The sequence below is a fragment of the Monodon monoceros genome, unplaced genomic scaffold (genome assembly GCF_005190385.1).
Source record: "Monodon monoceros isolate NGI ecotype Baffin Bay Population unplaced genomic scaffold, NGI_Narwhal_1 Super_Scaffold_7, whole genome shotgun sequence".
Lineage (NCBI taxonomy): Eukaryota > Metazoa > Chordata > Mammalia > Artiodactyla > Monodontidae > Monodon > Monodon monoceros.
The window spans coordinates 55,242,569-55,267,040 of NW_021703784.1; the positions used below are offsets into that span (position 1 = coordinate 55,242,569).

General features: G+C 47.6%; 2 protein-coding genes and 2 non-coding genes across 4 annotated transcripts; 1 reads left to right on the forward strand and 3 right to left on the reverse strand.

Moving 5' to 3' along the window:
• Window positions 1–803: 803 nt before the first annotated feature.
• KLHL35 (kelch like family member 35) lies at window positions 804–12,256 on the forward strand. Its single transcript, XM_029209594.1, has 6 exons — window positions 804–2,772; window positions 3,825–4,009; window positions 4,472–4,590; window positions 5,235–5,423; window positions 6,798–6,986; window positions 7,917–12,256. Exons 1-6 carry the CDS (start codon window positions 1,739–1,741, stop codon window positions 8,103–8,105), a joined length of 1,905 nt encoding a protein of 634 aa, XP_029065427.1. The 5' UTR covers window positions 804–1,738; the 3' UTR covers window positions 8,106–12,256.
• Window positions 12,257–16,353: 4,097 nt separating this feature from the next.
• Window positions 16,354–21,177, reverse strand: RPS3 (ribosomal protein S3). The gene is made up of 7 exons (XM_029209547.1): window positions 21,096–21,177; window positions 19,777–19,907; window positions 19,406–19,499; window positions 18,856–18,950; window positions 17,497–17,684; window positions 16,883–17,079; window positions 16,354–16,427 (listed from the first exon to the last, which is right to left on the reverse strand). Exons 1-6 carry the CDS (start codon window positions 21,123–21,125, stop codon window positions 16,886–16,888), a joined length of 732 nt encoding a protein of 243 aa, XP_029065380.1. The 5' UTR covers window positions 21,126–21,177; the 3' UTR covers window positions 16,354–16,427; window positions 16,883–16,885.
• Window positions 17,190–17,334, reverse strand: LOC114887886. Its single transcript, XR_003791643.1, has one exon. It is a non-coding gene; the product is annotated as a small nucleolar RNA SNORD15 (small nucleolar RNA).
• On the reverse strand, window positions 20,064–20,213 carry LOC114887887. The gene has a single exon (XR_003791644.1). It is a non-coding gene; the product is annotated as a small nucleolar RNA SNORD15 (small nucleolar RNA).
• Window positions 21,178–24,472: the final 3,295 nt, after the last annotated feature.

Here is a 24,472-nt window from a genome sequence, read left to right on the forward strand (position 1 = left end):
TGCAGAGTCTACAGCCAGGTGGGTTCAGGGCCCAGCCCCTCTACTTGGGCAAAGTAGTTAACTTCCTGGGACCCTGCCCATCAGGAAGCTCATTTCCTCTGATGCTAAGACAGGGGATTCACCACACTGGATGGCCCAGGCATAAATAGTGAAAGCCAGACTGACTCCTGGGCAAGATCTGATCTCCAGGGCAAAGCAGTCTCAGGGGAGGCAGAGCAGCTGGGATCAGGAGAATGGAGGGAGAAGCAAGGAGCAGAGAGCAGAGGTCTGCTCCTCTAGAGTAAGTTGCTACATAAAGGTGTGTACTCCTTGTCCCTGGAAGTATGCAAGCAGAAGCTGTATGTTCATAATGGCCAAATCATAACCAATCCGTTACAGCCCTTCAGGCTACAGAATGCTTTCACAAACACCCCTCCTTTGATCCTCACAGCAACCTCTGAAGGGCAGGTTCCATCTATGTGATTGTTTCCTCATGACAAACTTAAAAAAGAAGAGGGGAAGAAGTCTAAAGAAACTCTTCAGGTTTGTGAGGGTCAAATGAAATTATGTACATAAAAGCAACTAACACATGTGGTGTGCTCCCTTCCTCTTGGGTAAAAACATGTAAGGAAACATTTGTTGAGTTTGTACTGTATACCTAGCACTTTTCATACATTCCATTTCACAGTCACCAAGTCACAACAACCATGTGAGAGAGGCATTATGACCGCATTTTAGATAAGGAACCTGAAGGGGAGTAACTTGAGCAGGTCACACAGCGAGTCAGGGGCAGAGGCAGGATTAGCACCCGGATCAGTCCTTAGAGCCAGCTCTTTCCACTCCCCCACAGGGCTTCCTTGAGAACAGAAAATTTACGAAAAAGGTCAACTTTCCTCTCAGCCTGGGCTCTAACCTCATGTCCTCTTTCCCTCAGGGCCTCTGCACAGGCTGTTCTCTCAGCTGGAGACTTCCTCCCTCCACTTCCTTCCCTTCACCTGGCTAATGCTACTTATCATTCTCAGTCTCCTAATGCTCTGTACTTCCCCATGGGACCCTGCCACACTGCGAGCTCCAGGAAGGCAGGGACTATGTCTTGTTCACTGACCGGCACAGAAAAGGCTCTCAATAAATACTAACTTAATATATTCACTCGACCTACTATGGGCCAGATCCTGTACTCTTGGGGAGGGGCAGACATTAAATAGAATAATCAAGGTGTGGTCAACAGGGAGCACCTGCCGGAGATCCCAAGGAGAGTGGGCGGGGTGAGGAGATGGGGGTAGAGTTATACCCCCCCGCACAGACTGGATCTCTGTGGGGTCGATTGAATTCCTTGACCAAAGGCTACAGCTCCTGTCAGAGGGCCCTCCTTATACAGATATTTTGTGCAGGTTCCAATAATCTCCCAGCCCTCCGCCTTTAGACCTTGGGGAGGTAAAGTCTCCCTGCTATTGGTAGCCATGTGGCACTGCTCTATCCCTGGTGGGAGTCCCAAAACACTGTCTATGCTTTTGTAAATCCTTCCTTTATTAGAATCTCCTTAAGTTACCCCATCTGAGAGCATGCCATCTGTCTCCTGCCAATACTGATAGGAAAAAGCTTAGTATGTCTGAAGAACAGAAAGAGCAGTATGGCTGATAGGGTAAGTGGAGGAGGAGGTGGTACAGCTAAGACAGGGTCTAGACCTTCAGGTAGGCTGGGACTAGCTCATTGAGGCCATTAGGAATCTCGACGGGTGGACGGAAGGAAGAGTGGTTGCATGAATGAAAGCACACCAGTTAAGATAATGCGCGCCTGCCTCAGTAAACCAGTGAACCAACGGAAGGAATGGTGGGTGAGAGGCCTCCTGCCCTCTAACCGGGCCCCAGCCAGGTGGATTTGCCGACGACGCGGTCTGTGTTCTCTGCCCGGCAGGACGCTGGAGGGCCCAGTGCCGGAGGAGCCGGAGCTGGATTGGGGCTCCGAGGCGCCGTGCGCGGGGTCCTGCCACGCACAGCGCATCCTGCACACCCTGAATGCGTATCGGCAGAGCGGCACCCTCACCGACGTGGTGCTACGTGCCGGCGGCCGCGACTTCCCATGCCACCGCGCAGCGCTTAGCGCGGGCAGCACCTACTTCCGCAGCCTGTTCGCGGCTGGGCAGCCAGAGCGTGGCCTGGCTATGGTGCCCGTGGTACCCGAGGCGCCAGGCCCCGCCGGAACAGCGGTGGCGACGGCGCTGGCCGTGGTGCTCGACTACCTGTACGGAGCGGGCGTGCGGCTGCGCGCGGAGGACGAAGCGGCTGCGGTGCTGGCCCTGGCCGAGCGACTGGGCGTGGCAGGCCTGCGCGAGGCCTGCGCGCGCTTCCTCGAAGGTCGCCTGCGCGCCGCTAACAGCCTGGCGCTGCGTCGCGTGGCCGCTGCCTTCTCCCTCGCCTCTCTGGCCGAGCGTTGCGGCCGCGTGCTGCGCCAGGCCTTCGCCGAGGTGGCGCGCCACGCCGACTTCTTGGAGCTGACGCCCGACGAGGTGGCAGCGCTTCTGGCCGACCCAGCGCTGGGCGTGGCGCACGAGGAGGCCGTGTTCGAAGCGGCCATGCGCTGGGTGCGTCACGACCCGCCAGCCCGCCGCGGACAGCTAAGGCGCCTGCTGGAGCACGTGCGCCTGCCCTTGCTGGCGCCCGCCTATTTCCTGGAGAAGGTAGAGGCTGACGAGTTGTTGCAGGCCTGCGGTGAGTGCCGCCCGCTGCTGCTAGAGGCCCGTGCCTGCTTCATCCTGGGCCGCGAGACCGGCACACTGCGGGCCCGGCCGCGCAGGTACGCCCTGCCCCCTCCCTCCCAGCTGCCCCTTGCCTCCTGCCCTGCGTTATTTCCTGTTATTCCCTTGTTCAACTGCTCTCTCAATCCGCCATCATCCTTTAATCCTATCACTTGATCATGCCTCTTGAATGAGACTGTCATACATACAACAGACATTTCATAGGCTTGGTGCTGGGTCCTTAAAGAGTTCATAGTCCAATGGGGGAAATGCAGGGATCTCACATCTCATGCACATTCTGCCTCAGTGCAGACTCAGGAGTGACTTGGAAACACCCTTTACCCTCAGGGAGCACAGTCTAGTAAGGGGTATAAATAGGCAGGGCTTGGGGGGAAAAAAAGAAAGGCTTATTCCCACCCCTGGAACACCAGACCAGAAGACTTCGGGTGGAGTAGTCAAGATGGTCTGTCACCCTCACAGGAATAAGGGACAGACTCTGTCTTACTCATCACTGTATCTCCAACAGTAAGCTCAGGGCCTGGTGCAAGATGTTCAATATTTGTCAAAGGAATTAGGTAGGAATTGGCTAAAGGGTTTGGAAATTCTGGTGGGGTCAGTGGGAGGGAGAATGATTTGCTGAAAGGGCGTGTAGCCTGGTTCAATGGATTTAGTGATTAGGGGATAAGTTTAGGAGATGGTTATAGGAGGAGGGACACAGCAAAATTAGTCCACGATGGAGGTCAGAAAAGGGTGAAGAGAATTAGTGGCACACCAACTTGGGCTTGAATTCCACCTCTGTCTCCTACAGCTACATGACTTTTGCAAGCCAAAGTCAGGATTAAACAAGGTGATTTTTCTAGGTAAGGGTAAGGACTCTGTAAAGATTCTTTTCTTGTAACTTAGAGGTCAGTAGAACGGGGTAAGGAGTAGTGCCCCTCTTCCCCTCAGTAGCCAGAGGGGAGGCTGAAAGTGGCAGAGTCCAGCATGCGGAGGGTGGGGAGCAGAAGCGCACAGAAGGGCAGCAGGACCATATAGTGCAGTCCATGAGCGGGTGAAATAGGGCTGAAACACGTGTGTGGGTTAACCGGCATTGGGCTTGTCCCCACGCCAGATTCATGGACCTAGCTGAAGTGATCGTGGTCATCGGCGGTTGCGATCGCAAGGGGCTCCTTAAGCTGCCGTTCGCCGACGCCTACCATCCCGACAGCCGGCGCTGGACCCCCCTGCCCAGCGTGCCCGGCTTCGCGCGCTCAGAGTTCGCGACCTGCACTCTCCGCAATGACATCTATGTCTCTGGTGAGGGCGGAGCCATAGCCGGAGTCCCACAGGATTGGCTCATCACTTCCCGTGCGCCGCCCTCTGTTCTTCCCTCCAACCAGGCTATAGGAGCAGATCGGTCTTGATAACCTACAGTTACTGGCTGAGGTGGTACTGCAGAGCCAATCACTGGTGTGACTCCACCCTTGCAATGTTGACTTCAACTCAGATTAGTACTCATCACTTCTCTTTAGCCTAGCATGTGCTGTGCATTATGCTAAGCAGCTTACATTAGTTATTTAATTCCCATTACAACCCAATTTTATAGGGAAATTAAGAATTTCCCCTGTTGTCTTGACAGTGGCAAAGATCGGTTTGATACCAACGGATGGTGCCCTCCCTGAGATTCGAGCCCTAGAGACTCAGAGAATAAAACACAGTCCCTGCTCCCCTGGGGATAGCAAGAGGGCCTGGGAACAACAGCTGCTTCTCTCTCCCTAGGAGGCCACATCAACAGCCGTGATGTGTGGATGTTTAGCTCCCATCTGCACACTTGGATCAAGGTGGCCTCGCTGCACAAGGGCAGGTGGAGGCACAAGATGGCGGTCGTGCAGGGGCAGGTAGGGACACCCGGCAGCTGCTGCCTTGGGCTCAAGGTAGAGATCTATGGACTAACTGGGGGAAGTCCCTTTACAATCCGCTCTCTGTAAGAAGGGATCTGAGGCCCCCAAAAGAAAAAAGGACTTGCCCAAAGTTGCATAATGATGCTAATGCTAATAATGATAGTAATTACTGTAATAGTACAGCCTAGTAGCAGGTGGTCAAGGGTGTGCGCTCTGGGGCCGACGAGCCTCGGTTTGAATCTTGACTCTGCCACTTAAGACCAAAAAGAAAAAGGAAAAAAAAAATCTGCCAATTATCTTTGCAAGCTACATCCCGAATTCAGAAATGCAAATAAAAGTGCTTCTTAGCATCACTTAAGTAAGGTGGTAAACCTTTAAGAAATTAGTAGGTATTTTTATTAAGCATCAACTTGGTGCCAGTTATTTTACAGATCTAATCTGTATTCAACACCCATCCTACAAACCAGTATCATCCGGTTAGTACAGGAAAATCTGCTAAGGGAGGTTCAATAATGGGGAGTCAGGACGCGGAGCCAGGAGCTGGGATGCGCCCCTGGTGGGATAGTTTCTCCACACACAGCCAGAGGCTGCGGGGCCGAGACGCAGACAGCCCTGACTCTTGGCGATGCCCTCATCCACAGCTGTTCGTGGTGGGCGGCTTCGACGGCCTGCGGCGCCTGTGCAGCGTAGAGCGCTATGACCCCTTCTCCAACACCTGGGCTGCTGCGGCCCCGCTCCTAGAGGCAGTGAGCTCAGCTGCCGTGGCACCCTGCGCCGGCCGGCTCTACGTGATGGGGGGCGCCGGGCGGGACGGCGTCAACACCAACAAGGTGAGCTGAGAGGGTGGTGGAGGCCTGCTGTGTGCCTGGCGCAGAGCAGGGTCTTTCATGTCCTCGTCCACGCACTGAGGAGTCATCCCCATGTTTCAGGCAAGGAAATGAATTCAGAGAGATGACCCAAAGGTCACACAGTAGGTCTGGACCCGAATGTTTGGGCTGGTGCCATATGGGTTTCATAGATCTAAAAAATTAAGTGAGGGCAAGGGTGGGACTAGTTAAAATGCTTTTCCTCCATTCCAAAATACAATACACTTGGGACTTCCCTGGCAGTCCAGTGGTTAAGACTCTGCACTTCCACTGCAGGGGGCATAGATTCGATCCCTGGTCAGGGAACTAAGATCCCACATGCCACGTGGTGTGGCCAAAAAAACCCAAAAAACCATTATTAAAAATTTAGAAAACAGAGAAATAGAAAAAAGAATCATCCATAATCTCACCACCTAAGGATAACTACTACCATTAATATTTGGTGCAATGCCTTCTAAGCTTCCTCTGAGTTGACTTTTGCTTTTGTTTTAGTTTTAGTAAAATTTTGTATTCTGTTTTTTCTTGTTCCAAGTATAAGCACTTTCTACATGCTTAGAAACTCTTCACAGCCATCATTTCAATGTCTACCAAATTTTCTATTGTACATTTAGGCTTTCTGTGAATAAAAACTGATCTTCGTTGTGGCAGCTCCCTCCCCACCCTGATGGCCTCACAGGCATGTGATCCCGAGATCTGACTCTTTCCCAAACTAGGATCTCTCACCCTCCTCATTCCCCCTCCACTCCCAGCACACCTTCCTGGGCTGGCTGGGGGAATGCCCTTTAGCACCTTCTTGTGCACCACTGACATGAATAGGCCATTCTGGGGGTTTCCAAGGACACAACTGAGGAAGTAGGGAGTAAGGTGAGCAGGCAACTACAGGTATGAACCCTCAGAAATTGTAGGCGTCATAAACACCTGTGAGCCTAGGAGGCCTGTGGACAGCTATAGAAATGGGGGCTGCAAGACATCCCAGCTGGAATCTGGTCATGACCTCAGCACACCAGGGAGGAAGAGGGTTGACAGTATATGCAGCCAGGAATGCACCTCCATGGGGGACCTGCTCTGCGAGCCCATGCAGACGGTATCTCCACCTCCTGGGATACAGACCTCTTCCTGGACCTTGAAAGATGAGGAGGCTTTTGACAACGGGAGTCCAGGGGGAGGAGCTGGAATATAGAACCAGACTGAGCACACGTGAGGGGAGACACACATGCTCAGGCCTGGTGGACATAGGCATATGTGTTGAATGAGTCCCCTTGACCGAGAGAGATAGGAGGTGTGGGCAGCAGGGCAGTTGAGGGGCAAGGCTTCACCTCTGCCACTCCTTCCTCTCAGGTGCAGTGCTTTGACCCCAAGGAGGACCAGTGGAGCCTGCGGTCACCAGCGCCCTTCTCGCAGCGGTGTCTCGAGGCTGTCGCCCTGGAGGATACCATCTATGTGGTTGGGGGCCTCATGAGCAAAATCTTCACCTACAACCCTGGCATGGATGTCTGGGGGGAGGCAGCTGTCCTCCCCAGCCCTGTGGTAAGTGGAGGGGCCTGGGCACAGCCCTGGCACTGGTTCCATTTAGGAGTAAAAACCCACTTCTAAGGATCTGGTTCTCAGAGGTAGCGAGTCCTGTGTCTGACTCCATGCTAGGCGGTTTTACTAGGCGGTAGTTCTCTAGCTTTGTCTCACAGTGATAATCAGCCTTGGGCTTCAAAGATAAGGAGACTGGCCTTAGAGAGGTTGAGGCCACCAGTTAAAGCCATGTAAGGCAGAACCTAGAACCCCAGTCCCAAGTGCTATAGCTTTGGATGGGGGGCTTGGTTTCAATGACCCTGCAGTCTCTCCTGATCTGTAGGCCACCAGGTGGTAGCTTACTGTTGGAGGAGCGGGGAGGATGGAGAGGGGACTTGGTAAGTTTCCCTTGCCTCAGTGATATCAGAGAAGGGAGGTCTAGGCCCTGGACGCTCCACCCCTGCATTTCTTGCCTCCCGGCACTGTTCTGTTCCCTCTCCAAAGAGACTATATAGGGGTATGGATGGATTGGTGATCCCTGCCAGTTCTGACCTCCAGTGATTCTAAGAGCCTGAGATTTCTGGCTTCTCTGAGTCTGGTGGTAATTATTATTGGAGTGCTTACTATATTTCAGGCACTATGTAAAATGCTTTACATGCTTAATCTCATTAACTGTTAAGGGAACCTTATGAAGAAGGTACTATTATTATTCTTACTTTGCAGATGAGGAAACTGAGGCCCAGAAACGTGAAGTGACTTGTCTAAGGCCATTCATTTAGTAAGGGTCAAGCCAGAGCTTGAAGTCAAGTCCACCCAATTCTTACCTCTCTACCTTCCAGACTGCCTACTCATATTCTGTGGGTCAAGGTTTTGTTGTCTGGCCTGGCCAGCTAGGGACAGAGGGAGCTCCAGGCTGGACCCTGTAGCTAATTGTCTTTCTGTCTGTCCACCCAGGAGAGCTGTGGCGTGACTGTGTGTGATGGGAAAGTCCACATCCTTGGCGGGAGGGATGATCATGGGGAAAGCACCGACAGGATCTTCACCTTTGACCCCAGCAGTGGGCAGGTGGAGGCCCAGCCATCCCTGCAGCGCTGCACCAGCTCCCATGGCTGCGTCACCATCGTCCAGAGCCTGGGCAGGTGACTCATACTTGAACCAGGAGGTGGGGAGGGGAGGGAGAACTCAGGTTCACCACTGCTCCCCTCATGGCACCTCGGTGTAAACAGCCTCTTAGCTTACTGCCCCTTTTCTTGTAGAAATAAAACCTCCTTCAAAGGTTGGGTCTGTGTTCCAGCTCAAGCCTCCTTTGCCTGGAGAAGTAATGCCCAGTATCTGCTCCCTGCTTTGACTCTTTACAAAACACCTTCATATGTTATTACCTCGTTTACCTTCATAATAGCAGCGTGGACATTTTAAAAAATTATGAAATATTTCATGCATAAAAAGAAGAAATATATTTTGTACAGTTTAAGAATTATAATAAAATAAATATGTGTTCCCACGACCTAGCTTAAGACATAGATCACTAGCTTAAGAAATGCCTTTGTAGGCCCCTCTATTTCCAAACCCATCCCTTTGCACATTCCTCCCAAGAATTGTCACTATTCTTAAATTTCAGATTATCGGCACTTAAAAAAAAAAACTTTTAGTGAGCTAGTTACTAATATCTGTATTTTACAGAGAAGCAACTGATTTTAAAAGATAAGGAGACTCACCCAAGGCCACATACTTAGTAAGAGGCAGAATCTATGACTCATAGATTCCATGAAGCTTTAGAATCTATGAGACACTTCTGGCCAGGATGGTTCTCCCTTTCTAAACCACCCTCTCCAATTCAAACACCTATAGCAATGATAGATAAAATTAAAAGCCAGACAACTGAGGCATAGGCTTGTAAGTAAGCAAACATGTCTGAGGACCAGAAACAGAATTGTAAAACATAAGGCAGAAGCTCAAGCTTCTAAATTCAGATTCTGGGATAAAGGCTTTAAAACCAGGATCACTGCTAGAAGCCTGGGCCAAGGTGGGGCTCCCCCGCTCAAGAAAGAAGCTGAAACAAAACAGAACAGTTGTAGAACCCCAAGCAGCCTCGGGGGTCAAGACTCGCAGTAAACTGGAGGCCCCCGGTAGTGGGCACCAGAGCCACAGGCCTCTAAGACACCAATGAGCCCAGCTTTGCACCTGGATGTGTGAGATCCCCAACATCAACGTGGGGTACAAGCTCCTGATGCCATTATAAGCGCCTGGGTTGGTCTGGGGCTGAAGGGCAGCAACATAAAACTGCTGGGTCGGGAGGGGTGAACTCAGTAGAAAGAGAGGGAACAAAGGACTGATGCCACAGACTCTGTGAATCAAGGCCCAGCGGTTCAGATTCTGTGCCTGTATTTCTGAGGCCCAGAGGAGCTAGCCAGGCCCCACCTGGGGCTCCCCTTATTTGCACTCAGATTGCCTTCTGAAGAGCTGTCATCTGCTCCTCCATCTCCTCCAGCACAGGGCCAGCACTAAGCCCCTAGCCATCTTCCAAAGCCCCAGGGCCCTGTCTGCGGGATCTCTCCAGCTGGGGCTGACCCATCACAGAGCAGCATAAAGGCCCGGGTCCCAGCTGAGCTCCTACCCTCCGATTATCCCAGATTAGGGAGCCTGTGACCATCTGGACACAGTTGATAATGGCAGAGGGGGAGGGGAGTGGGGTAGAGGCCCAGCCTCAGAGCCTTCCTGCTCCCACCCCATGCATAACACCCAGGACAAAGCAACGGTGCTGTACTGCTTGCTTACCCAGGGGAAAGCCGGAGTGGAAAGGGTAGGGGCAAATCCAGGGCAAGCTCTCCCCAGAGACATGGGCATCTTACCCAGGCTCAGCACTTCTGTGTAGCCAGACAGATTGCCCAGTTTCCCCCATGATGGCCATTTGTGCCCCAGTGCTTGCTCATGCAAGTGCCAATGCCCTTTCCTGCTCTGTCTGCCTGGTTAGACCTGACACCGTCCACCCAAGAGCTGACCACTCCCTCCTTGTACTCCTTCCTTATCAGCCCTTCTTCCATCACCTGACATATGGCCAGGCCTTCGTGTGACATCTCTGGTCTCTCCTGACACACCCATAGGATGCCTCTTGAGGCAGGAAAGGTGTCACCTTCATCTCTGGGTCCTCCAGTGACTGGAACAAACCCTTCTACTGAATACCTTAAATCAAGGTTTCCTGGATTTCTATCTCATAATACCTGTGAGGTAGTTACTACTGCTCCCCTCCCCCCCCCACCTCCGATTACAAATGAGTAAACAGACTCAAGAGTTGTGAAGTGACCTGCTAACTAAGGTCACAGGGCTGGTGGGTGGTGGCAGAGCCAGGATTCCAACTCGGGTCCAGCTATCTCCAAAGTCTGCTTCCTCCATGCAGCCTCTGCTAATCTGAGAAAATGGTGTGGGGCACAGCAAAGCAGTTGTTTAGAAGTAGGAGATACACCATTTCCACGTGGGAAATTCCAGCCTGATAGGATACTGTCCCTGACCTTCTGGGCTTCCGACTTGATGAGACATGGTGCTTGTCCCTGGTGAGTGAGGCTCACAGGAACACAAGCAAAAGGTGACAGCCACGTGTCCTAATTACAAGGACTACTGGTTAGACCGAGACCATATACAAAGGATCCCCCTGGCTCCTAGTCCACTGCTCTCTGGCACCCCAGGCTGCCTGCTGAATGTGAACTGTTACCATTCAGTTCAGAGGGAAGCCAGACAAGTCCATGACCCCTTAGCCACACATGGGTTTGCCATCTTCTCACTGGCTGAGAACAGAGACAACTCTTGGTATGCAATCAGAAAACGATGAACCCAAATTTAACTTTTGAGTTTCTTTTTTGAGTAGAACTATTTGTAAAGATTGATATTTTATGACTGTAATTCTTTCTTAGCGGGCTTTCAAAGAACAAGGAGAACTTTACTTCTTACATAATAGAATAAAACTTTCTACTTTGTAATCACTATACGGACTTGAATTCTTTTATAAATCTGAAACATATCCATGCTGTATATGCTACCCACCCATTAGTACAGGAGAAAACATAGTATATGTAGAGTTCCCTACTATCTGCGGTTTTAGGTAACCCCTGAGGTCTTGGAACGTATCCGCTGCAAATAAGGGGGGGACTACTGTATTAAGTTGTTCAAGAGGAAAGATTTCATCACACAATTCTTTGTGACAAAAACCTGGACTATCCCATTGTGCTCAAAGACAATGTGACAGTATGTATCTTTTATGATGACTATGCCCCCAAATTTACTTGGTAGTTTGTTACAGTTCATAGAGACAAGCTGAAGGCAGCTGTACATAAAGATGAGTGGAGAAAAACAGATGCTGTAGAAATTTTAAAAATTCATTGGTCATCTGAATTGACCTTTATAAATCTAAAAGTGAAAATGTTTTAAAATTATGAAGCAAAGAAAATGGCTATCCTCTCTTCAACAAAGTTATAAGCAACCAAACTTTTTTTTTTTTTTTTTTTTTTTTTTTTGCGGTATGAGGGCTTCTCACTGCTGTGGCCTCTCCCGTTGCGGAGCACAGGCTCCAGACGCCCAGGCTCAGCGGCCATGGCTCACGGGCCCAGCCATGTGGGATCTTCCCGGACCGGGGCACGAACCTGTGTCCCCCGCATCAGCAGGCGGACTCTCAACCACTGCGCCACCAGGGAAGCCCCAACCAAAATTTTTTGAGGCACTGCGTGTTGACAATCCAAGTGTAATACTAAACAAAACCAAAAGAGCCCCAGAAGCTAGAGCTTATTAGAGATGTATTTGAAATCTGGAATTAGCAGCTACAAGAGGAATACCTTCACTTCATGGCAGCTGATAAACATTTCACTGCCTTCAAGTAACATTGCTCGTTTGGGGTATATATCCTTCTAGACAATGAAAATGTGAAGTTGTTTGCTGTTATAACTCATATATGTATACGTATGTATACACATACAAATATATGTATATATGACAGCTCTACTGAGATACAATTCACATACCATAAAATTCACCATTTGAAGTTTACAATCCAGTGTTTTTAGTATATTGTTATGCTGTTAATACTTGCTAAATTTTAAATATTTTGGATACTTGTTAAAATTTATAATAAAATTGACTTTCACTATTCCTTTATTCTTACAGTGACTTAAAATATAAAAGGGGGGTGTTTATGGGCCCAGGTGGTAAATAGTGATGGCTATTTTTTCTGGTATATTAAGGGTAAATCAGTGAGTAAAAGATCCATTTCCTCTGGTCCCCCTCCTGATGGGAAAGCAGCCCCCCTACAGTACCTATGCTCTCCCTTCCCCTCCCTCTGTAAAGCAAATACATTATTAAAGGTTATGGGAGCCCTACCCTCTCTCTAGGCAATTTTGGATTTTAATGGCTCCAGCTTCTCTGGTTCACCACACAAAGGACTGTCGGGTGCAAGCTCGTCATGGGGGCAGTCAATGGCTTGCCAGTGAGGGCAGGATGAACCCATCATAGCTGTCCTCACCAGAGGACAAAAGCCCAGCTGCACCTGGCCGGCTGAACTATTAGTGCAATACAGGACTGGGCAGCAGAAGTGTGGTTTCATTTGAATTTCAGAGCTACAGGTCTCCATCTTTTTTGTTGTTGTAGAAACAAGAGTTTGGGATCAGATAAGTTGTTGCCAATCTAGGATCTCATGTTACTTGTTCTCAAATGAGAAGTGGTAATCTCTCTGAGACAGTCTAAGTACAGCTGACCCATGAACAATATGGGTTTCAACTATACCGGTCCACTTATATGCGGATTTTTCTCAATAGTAAATACTATAGTACTAAACTACCCAGGGTTAGTTGAATCCACAGATGCTGAACAGCAGATATGGAGGAACCGCATATACAGAGTTGACTGTTAAGTTAGGGTCTGCACCCCTGATGCCCCCATTGTTAAGGGTCAAACTGTATTTTCCAAAGCCTAAGATGTATTGCATGGGTTAATCAACACTGCTATAAAATGAAGTTAGTAATGGAATCTGCCCATAAGAGGGATGTTGGGAAGATTAAATGATACACCCACAGCAGGCTCAGGGCATATAATAATCTATAACAATAATCTCCTCACCATGGTCATGCTGCTTATCAAGTTATAAATGTAGCTTTGATTAGTAACAAATAGGGAAATGGCTTAATAGCCATTTCATAAAATAATGTCAAGATCTCATGTCTCTTAGGGAGAAAATAGTAAGGAAAACTATCTTTTGAGACAGAAAATGTTGACTATCAACGATACCTAAATGTTTTCTTGGTCTGATGTTGACAGGCCTTACTGACATACAACAGCTTCATTTATACGTAGCCACACTGGAGCTCAGAAACAATCACTAAATGAAACACGGCACAGAAAAAGGCCATGTAAAATGGGGCTAGTGATACCTGCCCAGCTATGCCCACTTCCCTGTAGAAGCAGAAAGCATGGCCCCTGTGGTCAGGGCCCTTACAGTTAGGATGGGGAGAATCCATTACCATGAAGTTAGCTATTAATGATTTCCAAGAGGACAGATATGCTAAGTAGGTAGTAATAACAGCTAGCATTTACTGAGCACTTGCTATGAGCCAGGCACTGCTAAAAACATGCAGATGAACAGAGGCACAGGTATGTAACTGATGTGCCCATGCTTGTACTGCTAAAAGTTGTGGATTTAATTTTGAATCCAGACTGACTGACCTGAAGGCCTGGGCTTGTAACTTGTCTCCAGATGATATAAATGACACATAGTAGGGAAACATACTGATATTTAGGGAAACATACTGATATTTAGGTCTCCTTTAACTCCCATAACAGCCCTGTGAGGTAACTGAGGATCAGAAAAGTCCAAAGGCATCCTCTCAGTGAATGAGTGCTGGTGCCAGCATTTAAACCCAGATCTCTGATTGCAAAGCCCAGTTTCTCCCCACAACCCATTGAGTCTCCTTTGTAAAGCGCTCTGCAAGGGAAAGGTATCCTCCACTCTCACTCTGCTGACATCCTCACAGCCTTTGCCTCATTTCCCAACTAGGAGTGGAGATTAGCTGACCTGGGGTGGGGAGATGGGAGGGTGTGCCAGCCCCAAGCCTACACTCTGCTGTGGGTTATAGCAGCCTTTTCAATAGTGGTTTGCAAAACCAGATTGTCTGGGGGTGGAACCCATCTCTCTAAAATTCACCATCATCTGGACCCCACCAGTTCCTGTGCCTTTCCTGGTTCTACAGTGCTGTTGGTCTCCAACCTTTGTTTGCCCTTTAGGCCTATTCCCACACTCTCCCATGCCAGCAGGTGTTCTTTCCTTGCCTGATGGGCAAGTGGTTCAATCAGCACCCAGCTTTTGAGGCCCCCATCACCAGCTGCCAGGAGTCCTAATGACCAGAACCTAGTAACTCTTCAGAGCCTAACAATAATCTTTTGGTGAAGAGTCCGTGGAAGGCTTCAGCACTTGCTTCCATGTTGCCAACAGCCATTATTCCCACCAGGCGGTCCCAAGGCCGTTTCACAACATGGTCTTGGCTGACCAGCATCAACACCTTGCCTACTGAGGGGAAGGGTCACGGCATGAGTCTGGCCACAAGGTTAGACGTCAGATGCACACCTGGAAACCTGAACCTCAAAGGAAGTGAAGCAAAGAAAAGGACGGCTGAAAAAATCATTCACTGGGAATCTCAGGGTGGTAGTGATGACATCCTCTAAGGTAGTTTGCACTTCTTGATGAGCTGTGATTATGGAATGCTCATGTCAGCGCTACATTACATCTTACGTGATTTTCTTAAGTAACTTAACACTTAATTTAACCCCTCCTCCACCTCTGAGTAATGGGTAGACAGAGGTGTTCACACTGATAATTCAAGCTGCATACTTGCACACTAATAATTTGCATACTTTTCTGCACATGTGTTACACTTCATGAGTTTACTTGTCCCTCCCCAAGCTACTTTGGTACACCTTTCCTGTTACAGCACCACCTGGTGGTATGTTAACAGCACTACTGAATGACAGACTTGACCTCCAGTTTTAAGTTTGCTGCAGAAAACTCACTAGGAAAATAAATTTAAAAGATCACCTGATCAAATATGCAAAGAACTGACTGGCAATGCCAGTACTAGACACTAAGATTCTAGATGACCAGGACTGTCTTAACGTGTTTCCAGCACCACTACTCCACAGGCACAGGCTCAAATTAGTTGAAATGGTTTCACTACCAACAGTCTCCTCATAAATGAACTACATCATAAGCCCAGAAATAAATACAGGAATAAATCAGCTTAGCTCAGTTCTCACGCTAAGATTTTTCAGTAACCACCTCTCTCAGCCCTTTCCATAAAACTTTCTTTCGCTTGAGAAAGGGCTCATTCCTGGAAATGTGCCACTCCAGGGTAAGGGAAAGCACAGGGAAATGAAAAATGTTTTTGTATTCAGGCTCTAGTTCCTAGCCACAAGATAAAACATTTACATGAACCCACTCCCTGGAACACAGTAAATGGTCATTAGCACATGAGCTATTTCAGTGGTTGGAGAATTGTAAAGTATTTCTACTACTGAGACATGGTCTCAACTCCGTTAACACTGACAAAAACAATGAGATGTTACTCTCTAGACAGTAGAAACATCCAAGGCTCTGTTAAAAGGGGACACACACAGATAATGTCGGCGTGCTCTCAACATAATTCACTACCTCTAATTAATCTTGTAGGATTTTTATGCCAGCCTGTCCCTCACTAGTTTCACCTGAATAAATGAAAAGCACCCAATTTCTAATAAATACATATCAGCAAACACCTTCAAAATATCACAGATAAAACTGTAGATAATTTAAATGTTCTTTATACTTTTCTAGAGTGTAATGGTTAAGAGAACAGGACATAGAAATGTGGATTCTAATCGCAGCTCTATAATGCTTAGGCAAACTTACTTCTGAGCATCAGGCTCTTTCTTCATCAGCAGCACAATCAAATTCCCTTTTAGAGATGTTGAGGATTAAATGAGAATGTATATACCTAGAAATGAACACCACCTAGAGCACAGCATAACCCAAAATGTAATGGTCATTACATTTTCTATGTGTAATAGAGAAAATGATCCTAAATACGTCCTTCTAAACAGCTAACCCTGAACTCCAGGTTGAGTCAATCAAGGTGCCGCCCTGTTAACAATCAGCCATCACCGTCACCAGATTTACTCCCCCACAAGGTATTTCCTTGGTTACTTCTGCTTGGGTCCTCCTGTTCCGGACCTCCCCTCACAAGTACAATGGAAACCAACAGGATTTTTAGGGAAAGCACACGAACACTATGAACCAGACAACCCTAAGAATCTATCAAGCAATGGTCTCATGGAGTGACATGACCATCAGTCTGAATACTGGATGTAGAGTCTAGTCAGGCCACAGGTCTTTTAAAAAGATTTTATTAAAGGTCTTTATAGAGCAACATCCAGACTCCAGATCCAGCGGCCAAGGAGACCCTGAAACCAAATAAAACAAATAAAGTAAAATAAGAACAGAAAATACACCTGAATATCCGGTTTGCATGAAAATTAATACACAAAGAATGTCTAGAAACAACACAACAGGCGCTGGGCACAGGAGAGGCTTGTTGTTACTGTTTTAAGGGGGTTGCTTCAGAACAGCTAATTACTAGCCAAGAGTGCCTTGAAAATTTTAAGGGAGGATAATAAAGAAAAACTCATATTTACAACAGTGGTAAACGTAGGAATGTCTTAAAGAGACCAAAGGCACACACTCCTCCCAATAGCATTCCATGTTAAATGAGTCCCTGGCTCCAACCTGTGTTCTCTCATGTAAAGCAAGTGTAATCCAATTTTTATTCACTAGGTGCTCTCACAGCGTGGGACACAAGTGTTAACAAGGACAATGGGATAGGGTCCTATTCTGCCCCAAGAGGGCCTTACAGACATACCTATTATGCTGTGGGTACCGGCTGAGGCATGGCAGGCGGCTCTGGCTTCCCACCCTTCTGTTCGGAGATGGGAGTGGTGGGCAGTATTTCATCTTTGGGTTCCACAATGCTCACGTGATCAGGCAGGGGCTTCTTAGGGCCAATCTTACCAGTTGGGTCCCAAGGCAGCATGATCTTTACCTTGATGCCCAGCACACCTAGAAGATGCCATAGTTAAGACCGAGCTATGGTTCCATCGCCCCCCACTACACAATGGGATGGGGCAGAAGGAAAACAGGAGGCTACTCAAGAAGCCCTGGGTCTGGTCCCTTCTCAGACAAATGCCTCTAATCAATCAATGAAGAGGACACTTTTGCAAAAGGAACCCATGCACAGCACCACAGAACGTGGCACTGACAAGGACCAAGAGCAGGATGTGCCCTTTCTGACTCGTCATCGTGTCATCACTGAAGGGTACACAAGTGGCCGAGACAAGGACAAACCAACTCTCTCCAACGAAGCTAAACAAAAAAATGCTCCACGACTCCCAAATTCCCCAAACACTGAGGTGTGTATATAAAACCACGTCCACCCGTTTAAAAAGCCCCTTGCCCCAAGCATTCCTGGCTGCTCACCCTGTCTGAGCAGCACGTGGCGCACGGCAGTATCAACATAGTAGTTAACAGGGTCCCCACTGTGGATCATCAGGCCATCCACAAACTTCATGGATTTAGCCCTCTGTCCTCGGAGTTTCCCCGACACCACGACCTCGCAGCCTTTGGCCCCACTCTCCATGATGAACCGCAGCACACCATAGCAGGCCCTTTGGGAGCGCAAGAGACAAATGGCCATTTGTGTTATCACCAGACAGGATTGCTCAACCCCACCATGCTAAAGAAAAAACACTCATTAGCCGGCACTGACTACTTTCAATGTTCCTTTAATGGAGAATAAGTCTGACCAGAGCCTGGCCCAAGAGCTAGAAACTTTCTTCCATTCCCATCACACCTAATCTTAGGGAATTCCTTAGGGAAACACACGAAGTTCCTTCTAACCAAGTGCTTTCCAACCTTGGCTGCACACTAGGAACGCCTCAAGGTTAAAATGAACCACTCTTAAACTCTGGTGTGTGCAAAATTCACCTGGAGGGATTATGACGACAGACAGCTGGGCTGCACCCCCATTTCCCAATTCAGTGAGCCCGGATTGGAGACTGAGAATTTTTACTTCTAACCAGTCCTCGGGTGATGGCAGTGATGCTGGCCCACGGACCAAACTTTTGAGAATCACTGTTCTAAGCGGCAGAGTTGGCATTCAAACCAGGTGGGCAGTCTTCTGCACATCCTTGCCCACAGCACTGCCACCATGTCAACCTGTCTACAGCACAGCTCTAGCGTCCCTCCTCCGCTGAAAAACCTCCCAGGGCTCTGCGTTAAGTATTAACAAATTCCAGACACCCAGGCAAGGCATTTCCATTTACTCCACAGAGTGGAACTACTCGAAGAACTGCCAGCTGCAATCTTACGAGCAGGCCCAGCGCTAGGGCCAATCTAACCACCTCATGTCCTTCACTCCTCATGTTACTATCTACATACACAGAAATCTGACTAGATATTAAGCTCTCTCATCAGGGATGAGTCTTAGCTCTTTACAGTCCCCAGAGAATTAACAACACATAATGGATCTGAATGACTTCAAAAGGAACCCTAACCACTCCCCCGCACCACCCCATTCTATTTTGTTTTACTCCCAAAGCACACCCAGAATAGTTCTCCACCAAAGCACCCACCACTCTTTAAAAACTTGATTCTTTACAAGTCTTTCTTATTAGGCTGCCAGTTCAGTGACGACATGGATTAGCAACGTCTTTTTGTTAAAACCCTCAGAGACTAGCCGAGCCTGTCACATAAAAAGAGTTCATTTACTAAGTGAACAAAATGCTGATATTCTGACCCACAAAAGGACACAACCATTAAAAATCTCAGGACACTTACCTCCGCACAGCAAGGCCTCCTAGGAGTTTGTAACGCAGAGACTCTGCCTGGGCAATGGCACACAGACCTCTCGTGGCCACCTTTTCAGCATAAAGCTTTAAGAAGGAAACAAGGCACATCCTTAAACTTGTTACCTTTGCCACTGTTTTCAAATAAAAACCAGTACATCCATTATACAAGCATACACCATTTTATGTATCATTGTACTACCCAAGTACTAAAGCACTTCTAATGCCCACACCTAACACACACTCAGTGACATAGGCTGAACTATTCCTCACTGCCCTCCCACCCCTAGCTCTTTCTATGGCCACACCAAGGAGACCGATGGGGCATCCATTCCTTCATATGTATCATTACTATACCCAAGGTGAATGTAAAATCCTGCTAACTGCTTATGAGAAGAACTTCAACAAAATACCAATCCATTTGTATTACTCACTGATCACAAAGAGCTTTTCAGGATGATAATATGGGTTTTCAGAAGTACCATCCTAAAGAGCCATTTCCAGGTCCACAGTAACCTCTGGCATAAACCAGGACCACTCACCTCTACACTGCCCTCAGGGAAGCCAAATCTCTTCTGAACCACAGCAGTCAATTCCCGGATCCGCCGGCCCTTCTCACCAAGAACATTCTGTGTCCTGGGGAAAATAAAGAATGACAATTCACAGCTCTCATAAAATTCCAGATGTGATTTTAAATCTTGCGCACGTGTGGTAGTAAAATCTCATTCATCTGACACAAGCCAAGTATAAATTTTGGATGACAAGAACTAGAGTTAATTTTTTTTCTAAATGCAGCTTAAAAAAATTACAATCAGTAAGACTAAATTCATCGGTTGTCCCCCTAAGTTTACAGAATAGACCACCTTAGTACATACGACAATTACAGGCGATGGCCAGAAAAACGAATTTTTACCTGGTAGCCAAGATAATGATTTCTGTCCTGGTTGGTGTAACTCGGACCTCAACTCCAGAGTACCCATCTTCAGCCAACTCCCGAGTGAGAAACTCATTCAGTTCAGCTTTGAATATGCCGTCAGCAACGAACTAACCAAAAAGTAAATTCAAAATTAGGATGTGGGCACAGGCTCACTTTTTCTAGCCCAGCCTTTCAGCCAATGCAACCCTCATCAGAACTCAACGCCTCCAACAAATGACCCATCATCGATTATTTTACCTTTGTTCCAGAGGAAACATGGCAACCCTTCTCAGACAAATGCCTCTAGGTCATCTTTTGGAAGTTACTTTGACCCAGGGCCCTTAAAACTGTGCCACAGAACGCAGCACAGAGTAGGGGCCACATGGACAAAGAGAACACCTCCAGTCAGACTCGTCATCTTCTCGTCACTGAAGGGTTTTAAAACTGTCATTTGTATGTACACACGCTAAACAAAAAACTGCTCTTAAATGGCACATTTAGAACTAATTCAGCACAGCAGGAACACTATGTTTGCAACCAGCAAAAAGAGCAGATACTGACTTTAGTTAAGCAGTCTCACCTGTAGACAAAACTGGGCCCATGAGAATCCCAGCCACCTTAATTATTCCCAGGTGTTTCACAAAGTCGGCAAATCCTAACTCACAAAAGCGTGTGGATTTCATCTTAACATAGATGTTATGCGTACACAAAATGGCAAATTGTCTAAAACCAAATGCGCTTTACACACTTCTCTCCCATGGAAAAGCAAAAAATTAAACTCAAGGAAGCGTCTTCCCCAGGTCCCCCCTCCATTTCCCCAGAACTTTTCCTTGGCCCCAGCTAGAACAAGAAATTGTCAGTAACCTTCCCGACTGAGATCTTTGGGGTCAGAAGGCTGCACCCCGACAGGACTAGTAAGAAGACAAGAAGAATACACTGCTACAGCCCTTTCCCAAAGCCACAGTTAAGATGAGGGAAATGGCTCATGCCCTCAAAACACCACACGTTCACTAATTTTATTGATTGACCAAGAAATGCTCACAAGCGCCTTCTCCGGGGGAGGAGGGGTCCCCGGTGCTCATCTCTGCTCTCCGCCCGGAACCGGCAGAAATCTCTCTCCCATCCCCACCATACTGCGCTCGCCCGGCTCGGGCCTGCGCTCAATCAACCGCCATCCGCGGCCCACGGGAATGCCACGCGGCCCAGCCACTGCCCGAGGCATGGCAGGGAGCCGCGGGGCTCGCGACGGCACCCACAGAAACTCCTGACCCGCGCGGCTCCAAAGTTCCCTGCAACCGGGCCCCGGTGTATCTCACCTTCCTCTTCTTGGATATCTGCACCGCCATCTTACCGCCACGCGCCGCCGAAAGGAAAAGAAGGGGTTAGTGGGAGGAAGTGCGGAGAAAGGGCGCTGTACTACGACAAAGAACTGCGCGACGTCGACGCCTGTAGGCGCTCATGGGAAATGTAGTTTTTACTTTAGGAAGGAGGTAAAAGGAAAGAGAAGAGTAATGGAGACACCTATGGGAAGAAACAGGATCAGATCAATCGGAACTTAAAAACTACAAGGGAGTTTAGAGTCCAATTCTCATCAGTTTAAAAACGAGCAACGTCCGGCGCAGAGATGGAAATTATAGGTATAAGCTCACACAACAAATGCATGGAACCCTGGTCCCTACACTTTACGCTGTAATGAAAATTGGCTGAAAGCCCTCAATGAAATTCATTGAGGCGCCTATCTCTTCCAATCTGTGTCCATGTCCTCTGTTCCAAATGATAATAATAATAGTATCTAATATGTATTAAATATTCTAAGGACTGTTTTTTTCTCCCCTAAGGACTGTTTAATTCCCTTTATATTATTAACCCATTTACCTCTACCTCACTTTCATAGTCTGTTACAACTTGCAACAGAAGTCACAATAGTGGCTCACAATTCTTTTTCAATTAAAAAAATTTCCCCTCACATTTTATTACGAAAACTTTCAAGTGTACAGAAAAGTTGGAAGGACTGTACAGTGCACACCCATATATTCATCACCTAGGTGCTGCAATTAACATTTTTGCTATATTTGCTTTATCATATATTTATCCATCCCTCTATCCACACAACGATGCATCTTTTGATGCATTTCAAAGCTACTTGCAGACATCAGCACACTTCACTCCTTAACACTTCACCAACAGTTTTTTTTCCAGCTTTATTGAGAAATAATTGACATACATCAATGTATAAGTTTAAGGCATACAACATAATGGCTTGATTTACATACATCATGAAATGGCTTGTGGTAATCAAGAAATGATTACCACAAAAGGTTCAGCTAACATCCGTCATCTCATATAGACACAAAAAAAAAGAAAGAAAAAATTTTTCCTTGTGATGAACAGTTTTATTTTAAACCTGAATAGTTTGCCTCCATTTAAAAATCAGATTTCTCTATAAAACTATTCTAGGTTTTCTTAAAAATATAGAAAAGTCTAGCAAAATACTGGGCCCACATTTCCTCATAGCAGCACTCTCCTTCCCTGTTATATGGAAAAGCGCTTTTCAATGTGCCAAGGTCTCTGGCAGCTTCACTCACTTATTGTCTGGTCCTAGAAGACATTTGAGCTTTTCCCCAGCGCTGAAACAACTCTGATGCTGAGCTCTGTCCTATAATCATGGAATTAACAGAGTTCTGGGGGGAGCTGTACAGAGGGACCAGGGAAGATGGAAAGAATTGGATGAACCAAAAAGACATTCTGTGGACCTGATGTACCTTGGTGATGGATTGAGGTTGAGGGGGAAATTGAGAATGACACCAGGGGTGGATGCTTAGTGACAACGCTCACTGAGGTAAGGAAATCAGGAACAAGCTTTTTTCTCCATGTGTCATCTCCCTCTGTCACTTCCTCTAGGATTGGGCCTCTCCTAGTTACTCCCATAACTATAACACTCATCTCACTGGGTTGGAATGGCCTGTCAATATATTTCTCCCACTAGACTGTAAGCTCCATAAAAGCTGAGACCAAGCCTGTTTTGTTCATTACATCCAGAGTCTAGGATATGGCCTGGCTCAGGCCCAGTGTCAATCAAAGTTTGATTATCAAGCAAATCAGTGCATGAATTCTAGATCAGTTTTTGGTTGTGTGGTTCATATGCATTTGCTTACAAGTGCCATAACTTACTGCATTGCCCACAAAACCAAGTTGCAGAGACTCAAAGCTAAGGATCAGACCATGGCAAGTTCTTTCAGGTAAACGTCACCTCTGGAGTCTCCACAGTAGCTCATCTGCTGCCCTTCCCAGTGACACAAGAGTATGCCTGCCTGGGTATTGTCCTCTGGTCCCAGGAGAAAGCCCATGAAGGAAACCTTTACCTTTATCATAATGCCTTTCACTTTATCTATTATTAAGAAGACATTATATTACTCAAAATAACGCTGTAAAAATAATAGTAGTCACAATACACTGAATTCTTTTTTTTTAATTTTTATTTTTTTTGGCTGCGTTGGGTCTTTGTTGCGCGAGGGCTTTCTCTAGTTGAGGTGAGCAGAGTCTACTCTTCATTGTGGTGTGTGGGCTTCTCATTGCGGTGGCTTCTCTTATTGTGGAGCACAGGCTCTAGGCACGTGGGCTCAGTAGTTGTGGCTCATGGGCTCAGTAGTTGTGGCTCATGGGCTTAGTTGCTCCACGGCATGTGGGATCTTCCCAGACCAGGGCTTGAACCCGTGTCCCCTGCATTGGCAGGCGGATTCTTTTTTTTTTTTTTAAACATCTTTACTGGAGTATAATTGCTTTACAATGGTGTGCTAGTTTCTGCTTTATAACAAAGTGAATCAGCTATACATACATCCCCATATATCCTCCCTCTTGCGTCTCCCTCCCACGCTCCCTACCCCACCCCTGTGGCAGGCGGATTCTTAACCACTGTGCCACTAGGGAAGTCCTGAATTCTTTTATTGAAAAGAATATTTATTTATTTGGCTGCACTGGGTCTTCATTGCGGCACACTGCATCTTTGTTGCCGTGTGCAGGATCTTTGTTGCAGCATGCAGGGTCTTTAGTTGCTGCATGCAAACTCTTAGTTGCGGCATGTGGGATCTAGTTCCCTGGCCAGGGATCGAACCCAGGCCCCCTGCATTGGGAACTCAGAGTCTTAGCCACTGGACCACCAGGTAAGTCCCTACACTGAATTCTAATTAAAAGTTGGGACCGTGAGGGAATTCCATGGTGGTCCAGTGGTTAGGACTCTGTGCTTTCTGTCAAGGGCCCAGGGTTCAATCCCTGGTCAGCTGTTCGGCGTGGCGGGGTGGCAGAGGGGGGAAGATATCTGACTTTGGGACTTCCCTGGCAGTCCAGTGGTTAAGACTCCTCGCTTCCACTGCAAGGGGCGCAGGTTCAATCCCTGGTGGGGGAACTAAGATCCCGCAAGCTTCACAGTGTGGCCAAAAAAAAAAGTTGGGACTGCGAGAATGACTTAATCCCTTCCTGGATATCCAAAATGTAAACAAGGTTTACTCAGTTTGGCCCTTCACGCCACAGGAGCGTACCTGGAACTATGAAGAGAGGGCGACGTGTCTGTGAGTACCACACAGGTCCTGTCCTGAAATTCCTAAAAATCAAAGGTGAGACTTGCCTGGTTGAATGAATATAGCCCACAGTTTTGGAGTACAGTTTAGTCACTTGAAGACCAGCACAGTGGAATCTC

Excerpts from the sequence above, each read along its gene's own strand:
- KLHL35 (XM_029209594.1), top strand. The coding sequence starts at position 1,739 with ATGAATGAAAGCACACCAGTTAAGATAATGCGCGCCTGCCTCAGTAAA. Across the intron at positions 4,010-4,471 it reads CAATGACATCTATGTCTCTG|GAGGCCACATCAACAGCCGT; the intron begins GTGAGGGCGGAG and ends CTCTCTCCCTAG. Across the intron at positions 6,987-7,916 it reads CTGTCCTCCCCAGCCCTGTG|GAGAGCTGTGGCGTGACTGT; the intron begins GTAAGTGGAGGG and ends CTGTCCACCCAG.
- RPS3 (XM_029209547.1), bottom strand. The coding sequence starts at position 21,125 with ATGGCGGTGCAGATATCCAAGAAGAGGAAG. Across the intron at positions 19,500-19,776 it reads ATCATTATCTTGGCTACCAG|GACACAGAATGTTCTTGGTG; the intron begins GTAAAAATTCGT and ends TATTTTCCCCAG. Across the intron at positions 17,080-17,496 it reads CCACGTGCTGCTCAGACAGG|GTGTGCTGGGCATCAAGGTA; the intron begins GTGAGCAGCCAG and ends GGCATCTTCTAG.